Source organism: Otolemur garnettii, unplaced genomic scaffold, assembly GCF_000181295.1.
Source record: "Otolemur garnettii isolate 467f Iridium unplaced genomic scaffold, OtoGar3 scaffold00100, whole genome shotgun sequence".
In the NCBI taxonomy this organism is placed as follows: domain Eukaryota; kingdom Metazoa; phylum Chordata; class Mammalia; order Primates; family Galagidae; genus Otolemur; species Otolemur garnettii.
The window spans coordinates 6,663,833-6,676,465 of NW_003852495.1; the positions used below are offsets into that span (position 1 = coordinate 6,663,833).

Consider the following 12,633-nt stretch of genomic DNA (forward strand, 5'->3'; position numbering starts at 1 on the left):
GTCTCCTGCCTCCACCTCCCAAGTAGCTGGGACCACAGGCGCCCGCCACAACGCCCGGCTATTTTTTGGTTGCAGCCGTCATTGTTGTTTGGCCGGTCCGGGCTGGGGATTCGAACCCGCCACCTTAGGTGTACGTGGCTGGCGCCCTAGCCGGTTGAGCCATAGGCGCCGAGCCGATATTGAATAGTTTTAATGAATTCTGACTGCTGGATGCTTACTAAACGAGTTCTTTTTTTTTTTTTTGTAGAGACAGAGTCTCACTTTGTTGCCCTCAGTAGAGTGCTGTGGTGTCACAACTCACAGCAACCTCCAACTCCTGGGCTTAGGCAATTATCTTGCCTTAAGTTTCCTGAATAGCTGGGACTACAGGCGGCCACCACAACGTCCGGCTGTTTTTTTGTTGCAGTTTGGCTGGGCCGGGTTTGAACCCGCCACCCTCAGTATATGGGGCCAGTGCCCTACTCACTAAGCCACAGGCGCCGCCCAAACTAAACGAGTTCTTACACATTTTGATCACAATGCCTGATTTTGATGACTTCAAAATAATCAGGAATTCCTGTGTTTTTACAGGTGACAGTGACATTTAAAGATGTGGCTGTGGACCTCACCAAGGAGGAGTGGCAGCAAATGAAACCTGCTGAGAGGATCTTGTACCGGGATGTGATGTTGGAGAACTATAGCAACCTAGTCACAGTGGGTAAGAGTAGCTTTGTAATTTAATAGAGAATTAGTTTCCATTTCTGAAATGTGTGAAGATTTTAACTTGTCAGATGAGTCTGGCCTTTACTTTCTTCTCAAGATTATATGTACAGTCTTCAGAGTGAAGGCTAATTAGCCTGTGTTGTGGAAGTTCATTCATCTTCCTCTTTCATAATCCCTCAAGGTTGGACTCGGTTCAAGATCTGTATGGTTGTCTCCAGCATTAACATCTATGCCCTTTGCTATTCCATAGGCTGTCAAGTCACCAAACCAGCTGTGATATTTAAGTTGGAGCAAGAAGAAGAGCCATGGGTGATGGAGGAAGAAATGTTTGGAAGGCACTGTCCAGGTAAAACAGTGAAAAGCAGCTCTGAATGAGAAAATCACATGACAGTTGTTCAGTGAAGGGTTAATACCATTTCGTATTTTCCAAGGTTTTCTTTAAGGCCCTAGTCTTCTAGAGTGACACACGGGATGGAATGCCTTGGATTATTGGAACATTTCTAGATACTATTCTTCTTATATATACCATGTTTCTCAGATATTTTCCTATTTTGGAGGGCCAGTAGCTGTTTTCGATTTCAGGATGCCAACCTTCACTAATCCATTTACAGCTTTACATTCAGGATTTATTGTCCCTCTCAGTGATTCTTAGGCTCTACTTTATAGAAACCCCCCCCCCCTTTTTTTATAATCATGGTTTTATTTCCTTATGCATTCAGGATTTAATGATGGTGTAATATTTAAAAATGTTTGTTTCATACTTACGTTCTTTATAATTTCTTTCCTTCTTTGTATTTTGAAAACATCAAATTGTGGTTGGTAGTCTTGTTTTCCATTGTATTTCACAACTATCACAATCCCTTGGCTTAGAAATCCTATGAAGTCTCCTTCTTGCTTATTCCTACCTTCCATTCCTTTAATTATTTGAAAATAGTGTATTTGCATAGTTGGTTAAAAAATATAAATACTCCAAAAGATACACTGAAAAGTAAGTCTCCCTCTTATCCTCGATTCTCAGCCCCTTCCTTTCTTTCTTTAGTTCCATACACTTCTATTTCAGAGTTATCCCAGCTGTTTTTAATTGATCATTTTACAATATGAATTTTAGACTTAACTATCTATTTCTAGACAAAATCTGTTACAATTTCTGTTGGGATTGTGCTAGATAATGTACTTTAACTCTCAGAGATTAGACATCCTTATATTGCCAGAGTTTTCTATCCAAGAACATACTCTGTCTTTGTTCAGACCTCTGTAGTCTACTTTGTTGTCCTTCAGAAATGGAGTTTTCTAAATTTTCCTTTTGTAGCTTTAATATATTTCTTGTTTATTTCTTATTTCTAATACACCTAAGTATTAGATAAGAGAACAAAAATCACTACTTTAAGAATTGGGAAGAAAGCTATCAAACTATCCTTATTTACTGATTATAAGATTGTATCCCTGAAAAACACAGGGGGGTCAACTGAAAAGGTACAACAAGTAGAAGGAGAATTCAGTGAAGTGATAGGATATCAAATTAACAAATAAAAATCAATAGCTCTCATATATACTTCAACAACCAAATAGAAGATGTTAAAGGAAGGAACTACATTTGTGGTAGTAAGGGTGAAGATAAAATATTCTGGCATAAAACAAAATCCCATCCTTGTTAGCTTATAATTTAGTGGAAACTAGAATCCCTAAGGTTTTTCATATAAGAAAATATCTTTTTTAATACATTTGGTTGATAATTGGCTATATATAAAATTCTTAAGCCATGCTTGCTTTCTGAAATGTTTTGGTGGGCAGTTCCTTGAAGGCTTTTAGACAATTCTCTGTTGCTTCCTAAGTTTGAATGTTGCTTACAGAAGACTGAAACCTGATTATTTCCCTTCATAATGACTTATTTAGCTGGATGCCTGAATGCCTTTATTCTGTAAAGCTTTACAGCTTTATTAGGCCATGTCTTGGTATTGATCAGTTAGTATCAATTGTGGATTCACGTTTTTAGTTTCATGTAGCATTGTTTGGATTTGATGCTGGTTTCTTTTTACAAGTTATCATTGTTGATCACTGAATGAGTGTATTTCCTGCTGGACCCACTATTTACAGAAAGACTGTGTTGAAGTTCATTGAGAAAAATGCTCTGAGCTAGGAGGAGGCCTTTGTACTTCACACTGGCCTCTTTTATCATACATGTACAAGGTACTGTGGTGAGAGTTGTTTTCTCCTTTTCTCCCAAGTCAGAGAAGAGATTATCATTTGTGTACTTCCTATAGAACCCAGTGTCTCTTCTACCTTCCTAAACCAACAGTTTATACAAGTACACTGGCTATTCATATCTCCTTGTCCGGCCATGCCTTTTCTATCATTTGTCAGGGCTGGATGAAGTCCATTATGTTTCTACCACCAGTCTCAACACATCTGGATCCCACTGTTAAAAATGATTCGTTTATTCTGCCCACAAAGTTGTGTACCTTTGTTTTAGAGAACTCTATTTCTTGTGCTTTTTAAGATAATAACACTGTCTCTGGATTTCTTCCCTGGCCTGATTCAAGCTGTCTTATGTTCTTTCCTCATATTTTGGAGTTGGAGTTTAGCTGCATTTTAGTTTCATTCAAGATATATTTTCTTCAGAAAGTTTCTTCCTCTTTATTTTTGCAAAGTGGCAGAGAGAAAGAGATGTTTAATTTTATCATATTAAAACAGAAAGGACTGTGTTCAATTATATATTTGATCCTATGAATTACCCTTCTTGCTCTTCTCTAAAAGATTCTGATTTTTCCTTGAATCCTATTTATTGTGTATATCTTCTTCCTTTATAAAATACCTTTCACATGATTCCTTTTCTCAGCTCTCTTTAGAGATTACCCCAAACAATTTTTTTTTTTTTGAGACAGAGACTCAAGCTGTCCCCCTGGGTAGAGTGCTATGACATCACAGCTCACAGCAACCTCCAACTCCTGGGCTCAAGCGAGTCTCCTGCCTCAGCCTCCCAAGTAGCTGGGACCACAGGGGCCCGCCACAATGCCTGGCTATTTTTTGGTTGCAGCCGTCATTGTTGTTTGGCGGGCCCGGGCTGGATTTGAACCCGCCACTTTAGGTGTATGTGGCTGGTGCCTTAGCCACTTGAGCCACAGGCGCCAAGCCACCCCAAACAATTTTAACTTGTTACATATAGACTCCCTTTTCCTCCAAGTACTTTCCTGATATATCTGTTGTGTTCATGCCATTAAATGGGTATTTAACTCCAAAAATGACAGTATTAGAATATGTATCTTTACTGCCTCCAGGAACTGTGAAATTCTTTAGATCTCTGCCTTTGATGTGAATGCTCTTACCTGTCTAAGTTCTAGTAGTTATTTAACTTTGAGCTATATTTCCTATAAATGGACTTCAAAATTTATTTCGAGCTTATATTGATCTTAACCATCTCTCAGTTGACAGTTCTATTTCTTTTCTATCAGAATGATGGGACTCTGGAAACATATACCATCTTAGATATGTTTTCACATCTTTTTTTTTTTTTGAGACAGAGCCTCAAGCTGTCACCCTGGGTAGAGTGCAGTGGCATCACAGCTCATAGCAACCTCCAACTCCTGGGCTCAAGCGAGTCTCCTGCCTCCGCCTCCCAAGTAGCTGGGACTACAGGTGCCCACCATAGTGCCTGGCCATTTTTTGGTTGCAGCCGTCATTGTTGTTTGGCAGGCCTGGGCTAGATTCGAACCTGCCAGCTCAGGTGTATGTGGCTGGTACCTTAGCCACTTGAACCACAGGCACCGAGCCTGTTTTCACATCTTGATGTTTGAGACTACATTATTAAGAGAAAGGGTGATGCCCTTGCCTGAGGTGTCAGACACCAGACACCAAAGTCGATCTCTACATTGATTGCTACCCTTTCAGTTTGTCAGCTTGTAGAAAACACAGAAATCTATTGCATTGATAGTAAATCCCTCTGACATCTACTTTAGAACTCTAAAGTTGACCACACCCACCTACAGCGACATGAACCATCTGGTATCTGCCACCATGAGTGGAGTCACCACCTGCCTGTGCTTTCCTAGCTAGCTCTGTCTGGCCTATAGAAACTGGCTGTTAACATGGTCTCTGTCCCCTGCCTGCACTTCTTCATGCATAGCTTTGCCCCACTAACCACCCTGGGCAGCCAGTAGTACTGGGCCCTGACAAGAGTCTGAGCTTATGCAGCGGATGTTTAATGCCAAGACACAGGGCTACCTGTAGCCCTCTCCGTGGCTGCTACCTAATAGTGGCCACTGTAGTCAGGAGCCATGTGTCCATGAGGGAGGTGGACAAGCAAATGTTTTATGTCCAAAACAAGAATATTTCTTATTTTGGAGCTTTCTAATGACATCTTTTCTTACTATAAATGATTTATGAATTGATTAATGTGGAGCTATTTTTAGAAAGAGTTTTCTTATTGTTTTTGGTTGTTTTAAAAATTTACCTGCAGACCTTCAAAGTAAATGCAGAGGACATCAGGTTAGAGTTAGAAAGACAGGAAGGAGATAGTCAGATAACATAGTCTTGAAATGTTAAATTGCATATTAACTAAACTAACTAAAATGTTAGTAATTGAGTAAACCAGACAGAGAGTACCTTAAAAATTTTAAGAGACAGGTTTTAGAAGAAAAATAAGATTGAGAATGCTTTTTCTTTCTTTTTTTTTTTTTTTAGAGAGCCTGCTTGGTATTGAAGCTGCTTTCCTATAAGATCTTTAGATTCTTAAGACTTATAAAATAGGAGAAAATATAATAAAATGTTTGGAGAGTAAAATTAGCATGTCATATTTGTGGGGTAAAATTAGAAGCATAGCCTGCTTGGACGAGGGGGGATTGTAAGGGATTAGTGAAATTGAGGATGAGTTACCCAGTGCAGTGTCAAAAAGTTTTTAATTTTGCCAGTGCTTATGTCCTCTTCTTCCTTCTATAATATTTTTACACTTTGTTTTTAATTTAGTTTAATTTTTTCCCCCTTTTTAAAAACTGAAGCTATAGTTTTGCCCTCTGCATAATGTCAGCAAGATTACAGTGATCAGTTACAAGCAGGGGTTTATAAGATAAACTAAATATGAAGGTTAAAAAAATCTAGTTATTGGAATTTTAAGTTACCCACATTTGACAAAACTCCAAACATGGAAAATCAGTGTAGAGCTAATGATGTAGTAAAGAATATTATCATTTTGAGTAACAATATGAAAGAAAAAAGGTAAAACACAACAGAATATGGTAAGAGTTTCATTGTCTAGAATTGAACATAGGAAAAAATAAACTATTAGAACACTGCCATGAATCAAAAATGGCATGTTTCTTGATCTGTTTTATACTTCTCATTGGATAACTTTAATTTCCATATTTCTAATATGCCTTGTTCTTTAAACACATATAAAAATGATTAGCATTAGGTAGAAAGTTGGAGTATTCTCTTATTTATTGCCAATTTTAGGTTGGATTTAGTTCGGACCAAGTCTAACCTTCAGTGTTTATATAAAAATAAAAAAATAAGAACTTTATGGCAGTATTATGAAAATTTATGGCAGTATAAAGAATGGACAAAAGATATACTTTTGTCAGTCAGAATCATATAACAAGCTAAGCAAGAGTAATGAGAAGTTGGTCTGTAATTTGTTTTTCTTAACCTAATCTAGCTGTTGTTATTTTCCTTTTATATTATTTCTTTCTTTTTTAAATATGCATTTAAAAATTTTTTCAAAGCCAATGTATATAGTACTTGTTTTAGAAAGCAGTGGAAATACAGGTTTGTAGCAGTGCCCTCTGACTTCACATTTTTCATTTTTTGTTTGTTATTGACCTCCATATTTCTAAATAAATACATTTATACTGTTCTTTAAATATTTTCATAGTTGGTGTGCCTGTGGCTCAAGTAGCTAAGGCGCCAGCCACATACGTCTAAGGTGGCAGGTTCGAATCCAGCCTGGGCCTGCCAAACAACAATGACAGCTGCAACCAAAAAATAACCAGGCGTTGTGGCGGGCACCTGTGGTCCCAGCTACTTGGGAGGCTGAGGCAGGAGACTCGCTTGAGCCCAGGAGTTAGAGGTTGCTGTGAGCTGTGATGTCACAGCACTCTACCCAGGGGGATAGCTTGAGGCTGTGTCTCAAAAAAAAATTTTTTTTTCATAGTCATTTTCAAAATTGCACAAATATAGAGAGAATATTATAAGTAATCCTGATATTCATCACTCAGCTTCAACAGTTATCAGCATTTTGTCAGATTTCTTATATATATATATATATATATATATATATTTTGAGACAGAGTTTCACTATGATGCCCTCGGTACAGGGGTGGTGTCACAGCTCACAGCAACCTCCAACTCTTGGGGTTAAGTGATTCTCTTGCCTCAGCCTCCCAAGTAGCTGGGACTACAGGTGCCAGCCACAATGCCCAGCTATTTTTTGGTTGCAGTTGTCATTGTTGTTTAGCAGGCTCAAGCTGGGTTAGAACCCACCAGCCTGGGTGTATGTCGCTGGCGCCCTAACCACTGACCTACAGGTGCCAAGCCTAGATTTCTTTTATCTTCCCCAGTTTTGTTGTTTTGGTTTTTTGCATGTGTATGTGTGTGTTTGTGGAGGTATATATAATATACAAATGTGATAAAGTTGGCCCTTGAACAATGTGGATTTAAGCTACATGTGTCTACTTAACTTGCTGATATTCTTCTGTCTCTGCAATCCCCAAGACAATGAAACAGACCCTTCCTCTTCCCTCACCTACTCAATGTGAAGATGCTGAGGATGAAGCTCTTTATGATGATCCACTTCCATTTAATGAATAGTAAATATATTTTCTTTTCCTTATCGTTCTCTTTTTCTCTTTTATTTTTTTCCTCTGGAGACAGAGTCTTGCTCTGTTGCCTGGGCTACAGGGTTGTGGTGTCATCATAGCTCACTGTAACTTCAAACTCCTGGGCTCAAATGATCCTCTTGCCTTGGCCTCCCAAGTGTCTGGGACTACAGGTGCACATCATCATGCTTGGCTAATTTTTCTATTTTTCTTTTTTTCTTTTTTTTTTTTTGGTAGAAAGAGGTCTCACTGTGTTAAGTAGGCTGGTCTTGAATTCCTGGCTTCAAGTGATCCTTTGACCTTAACATCTCGAAATGCAAAGTGCTGGGATTATAGGTGTGAGCCACTACACCTGGCTCATTTTCTTTTCTTTCTTTCTTTCTTTCTTTTTTTTTTTTTTGTTGTGACAGAGTCTCACTTTGTCACCCTTGTCAACTCTTAGGTCCAAATGATCCTCCTGCCTCAGCCTCCCAAGTAGCTGCGATTATAGATACCTGCCACAATGTCCAGCAGTTTTTAGAGATGGGGTCTCACTCTTGCTCAGGCTGGGCATTTTGTTAATAACATATTTTTCTCTAGCTTAGTTTATTGTAAGAATACAGCATATAATATGACAGAAAATATGTGTTACTTGTATGTTATTGGTAAGGCTTCAGCAGTAGGCTATTAGTAGGATAGTCTAATATATGGATTTTCAACCTTGTGGAGGTTTTGTACTCTTAATTCCCCATGTTCAAGGGTCAAGTGTATATATGACATGTGTATGTCACATGTAAGTAAATGTTTATCTATATATGTGTGCATGTGTACTTTGTTTTAAATAGTGGAAGAATAACTCAAGAACTAATAAAATTGATTACAGTGATTCCTCCTTCACCCTACAGTTAACATAATTTTTACTTTTTTAGTTAGTATGAGACCTTTCCTTTGCATCTGCTTTACCTTTTCTAAGTTTAGAGCTTCTATAGTTCATTTTCTCTAGAAAGCAAGCCTTGCTATTCCTGCTTGCATTGTGGGGACATGGCCACTTCCTTTGTGAATCAGGGGATCATGGTATATTGGTCAAGGTTAAGTTACAGAGCTAAGAATATACTAGCTGCTAATTTAAGAAGGAAGGGATATACACGACGATATTAAATGGCTTAATGGATCTTTGGGAGCACTGAGGAGACAAACTCTAAGTGTCTAGGAATGAGTCTCAAAACTCTACACAAAAGTAAGCTTTAAGGTAGTTCATTCTCCCAAAATGATCAAGAAGTTACTTTGGGCTGAGCCAGAAAAATGCTTCTACAGCTGTGGCTTCAGAACCTTGCCACTTCTGTTATAATCTCATAAGCAAAGTGTTTACTTTTTTCCAATTATTTCTGAATTAAAATGCATAAACGAGTGCATGGCAAATCTAAATCATGTGAGAACCTTCATGCATTTAATGTCTAGAAAATGTAGTTTTAACTGCCTTAGCCTTTGCAAGATTGAAAAATAGTGAATGTTTGGAATAGATATTACTTAATCAGATCCATAACATTTGCCTTGGGGTCTAACTAACTTTAAATTAATGTACTTCTTTGTAGTCCCATTCTTACCTTACTGTTTTTGTTGTTTGTTTTTGAGACATGGTGTTACTTGCCCTGGCTGGTCTCAAACTCCTACCTTCAAGAAAACCACCTCAGCAGCTGGGATTTAAGGCTTGGGCTACTGTGCCCATATTTTTTAATCAATAAACTTTATTTTTTAGGTCAGTTTTAGGTTTATAGCATAATCAAACAAAGTACAGAGCTCCCTTATACTTCTGCTGCATCACTTGCACAGCCTCCCCATTATCAACATCTTGCACCACAGAAGTATATTTGTTACAATTGATGAACCTACATTAACACATTGTTATTGCCCAAAGTATACCTTAGGCTTCACTCTTGGTGTTGAGCAGTCTATGGATTATGAAATAGATCCACTATAGTATCATACAAAATAGTTTCATTTCCCTAAATCTCTATGTTCTTCCTATATATCCCTCCCTCTTCTGTAATCTCTGGCAACCATTAATATTTTACTCTCTCATGGTTTTTTCTTTTCTAGTATGTTTGGATCAATAGTGGGTAGCCTTTACTGATTAGCTTCTTTCACAGTTCCTCTGTGTCTTTCTATGACTTGATAGCTAATCTGCTTTTAGCATTGACTAGTATCCTATTGTCTAGATGTACCACAGTTTTATCTATGTATCTACTGAAGGACATGTTTTGGCAGTTATAAATAAAGGTTCTATAATTTCCACATGCCAGTTTTTATATCAATGTAAGTTTTGAACTCATTGGTGTGCATACCAAGGAGCACAATTGCTGAATGATACGGCATGAGTATGATGATGATGATGATGATGATGATGATGATACTCTGTATCATGAGTATTATTATCTGGCATGAGTATCAATATCATTATTATTTTGTAATAAACTTCCAAATTGTTTTCTAAAGTGGCTGTAACATTTTGTATTTCCACCAACAATGAGTTAGAGTCCCTATTGTTCCACATCCTCTTCAGCCTTTATTAGTTCAGTTTTTTGTTGATTCCTTCAGATTTTCTACATAGTGATCATATCATCAGTGAACAGAGTAGTGATGAGAGGAAATATCCTTGCCTTGTGCCTGTTTAGTCCTATCTTTTGAGTACTTGAAACCTCTAATTCTTGAGCTTTTCAAGTGATTTTTTGCCAGATCACTTTCATGCTTATTGGCATTTACATCTTTTTGATACTTTTGCTTTAACTTTTTAATGCTATTATCCTGTTAATATATCCCTATATGCCTTTCATGTTGGAGTATTTTCTTAAAATCTCTCAGTCACCCTGTTTACATTTCTATATCGTTTTTCTTATGAGTTTGACCCCTTTATCCTTTACTATTATTTTAGGAAAATTTTAGAAAGAAGTATATATATGCATTCAGTCCAATGTGTTTAATTTGATTCTATAGTCATTTAACTCCATGTCCATTTTTATGTTCACCGTTCATTTTAATTACTCATTCTTTTGCACTTCACAAGAACCTTTTTAAAATCAGTCAAGTGTACTTGGGCCTATAATGTTTTCTATAGAAGTTAACTTCTCAAACCACAGAAATATTTGCATTTAGATTTCTTTCATATTGGTTGACTAAGGCCAACATCAAAGATTAAACACCATACTAGCAAATTTCTGAAATGTTATTAATAGTATAGTGGTAGAAAAATTTACAAGTAATAATTTTTGGTCCTCCATTTTAGAAGTTTGGGAAGTTGATGAACAGATCAAGAAGCAACAGGAAACACTTGTGAGGACAATCACACCCATCTCCAAGAAAACTCTGATTAAGGAAAAAATCATTGAATGTAAACAAGTTGCAAAAATAGTTCCTCTGAGCTCAGACATTGTTACTACAAGACAGAGTTTCTATGAATCTGACTCACTTGATAAGGGTTTGGAACATAATTTAGGCTTAAATAGTTATGGGAAAGGCTGTATAAGAGAGAAAAATTATGAATGTAATGAGTATGAGAAACCATTTTACCATTGCTCGTCCTATGTCGTATCCCCATTAAAGTGTAATCGGTGTGGACAAGACTTCAGTCATAAATTTGACCTCGTAAGACACGAGAGAATTCATGCTGGAGAGAAGCCTTATGAATGTAAGGAATGTGGAAAAGCCTTCAGCAGGAAGGAAAATCTTATTACACATCAGAAAATTCATACTGGGGAAAAGCCATATAAGTGTAATGAATGTGGAAAAGCTTTCATTCAGATGTCAAACCTTATTAGACACCAGAGAATTCATACTGGTGAGAAACCTTATGCATGTAAGGATTGTTGGAAAGCCTTCAGTCAGAAATCCAATCTCATTGAACATGAGAGAATTCACACTGGAGAAAAACCGTATGACTGCAAGGAATGTGGGAAATCCTTCAGCCAGAAGCAAAATCTTATTGAACATGAGAAAATTCACACTGGGGAGAAACCTTATGCATGTAATGAGTGTGGTAGAGCTTTTTCTCGAATGTCATCTGTTACTCTACATATGAGAAGTCACACAGGGGAGAAACCATACAAATGTAATAAATGTGGAAAAGCTTTCTCTCAATGCTCAGTATTTATTATACATATGAGAAGTCACACTGGTGAGAAACCCTATGTATGTAGTGAATGTGGGAAAGCCTTCTCTCAAAGTTCATCCCTTACTGTACATATGAGAAATCATACAGCTGAGAAACCATATGAATGTAATGAATGTGGGAAAGCCTTCAGCCGGAAAGAAAATCTTATTACACATCAGAAAATTCATACTGGAGAGAAACCTTATGAATGCAATGAATGTGGGAAAGCCTTTATACAGATGTCAAACCTCATTCGACACCAGAGAATTCATACTGGTGAGAAACCCTATGTATGCACAGTGTGTGGGAAAGCCTTTAGTCAGAAATCAAATCTCACTGAACATCAAAAAATTCATACTGGAGAGAAACCCTATCATTGTAATCAATGTGGAAAAGCTTTTAGTCAGAGACAAAATCTTCTTGAGCATGAAAAAATTCACACTGGAGAGAAACCATTTAAATGTAATGAATGTGGTAAAGCCTTCTCTCGAATATCATCCCTTACCCTTCATGTGAGAAGTCATACAGGGGAGAAACCTTATGAATGTAATAAATGTGGAAAAGCCTTTTCTCAATGCTCATTACTTATTATACATATGAGAAGTCATACTGGTGAGAAACCGTTTGAATGTAATGAATGTGGGAAAGCATTCTCTCAAAGAGCATCGCTTTCTATACATAAGAGAGGTCATACAGGTGAGAAACGCCAAGTGTACTAAATGAAGGAAGACGGTCTGTTAAATTCAACCTATGTTTTGCTTGAAATATCTTGGTGTAAGCTCAAAAAAAAAAAGAATGAGACCTTTATGGAAAAATTGTAATACTTCATTGAAGGTTTTAAGACTTGAATAAATGAAGAAAAATACCATATACATAGTTATATAAGCTCAGTATCATAAAAGTCTAAATTCTAAAAATCTATAGACTGAATGGAGTTTAAAACAAAATCTAACAAAAAATTTCTAGGATCTTTACAAATTTATTCTAAAACTTTGGTGAAAT

The 12,633-nt window shown here is 37.1% G+C and overlaps 1 protein-coding gene across 2 annotated transcripts in view; it reads left to right on the forward strand.

Annotated features, from left to right (window-relative positions):
• The window catches only part of LOC105887631 (zinc finger protein 568), a 20,426-nt gene extending 8,076 nt beyond the window's left edge, over positions 1-12,350 (forward strand). Inside the window, exons 3-5 of one of the 2 annotated variants that reach the window (XM_012809124.1) lie at positions 571-697; positions 953-1,048; positions 10,768-12,350. In XM_012809124.1, the coding sequence (XP_012664578.1) occupies positions 571-697; positions 953-1,048; positions 10,768-12,350 (1,806 nt within the window). The remainder of the gene's footprint in view (positions 1-570; positions 698-952; positions 1,049-10,767) is intronic. The other variant, XM_012809125.1, reaches the window with a different exon arrangement.
• The last annotated feature ends 283 nt before the right edge of the window (positions 12,351-12,633 follow it).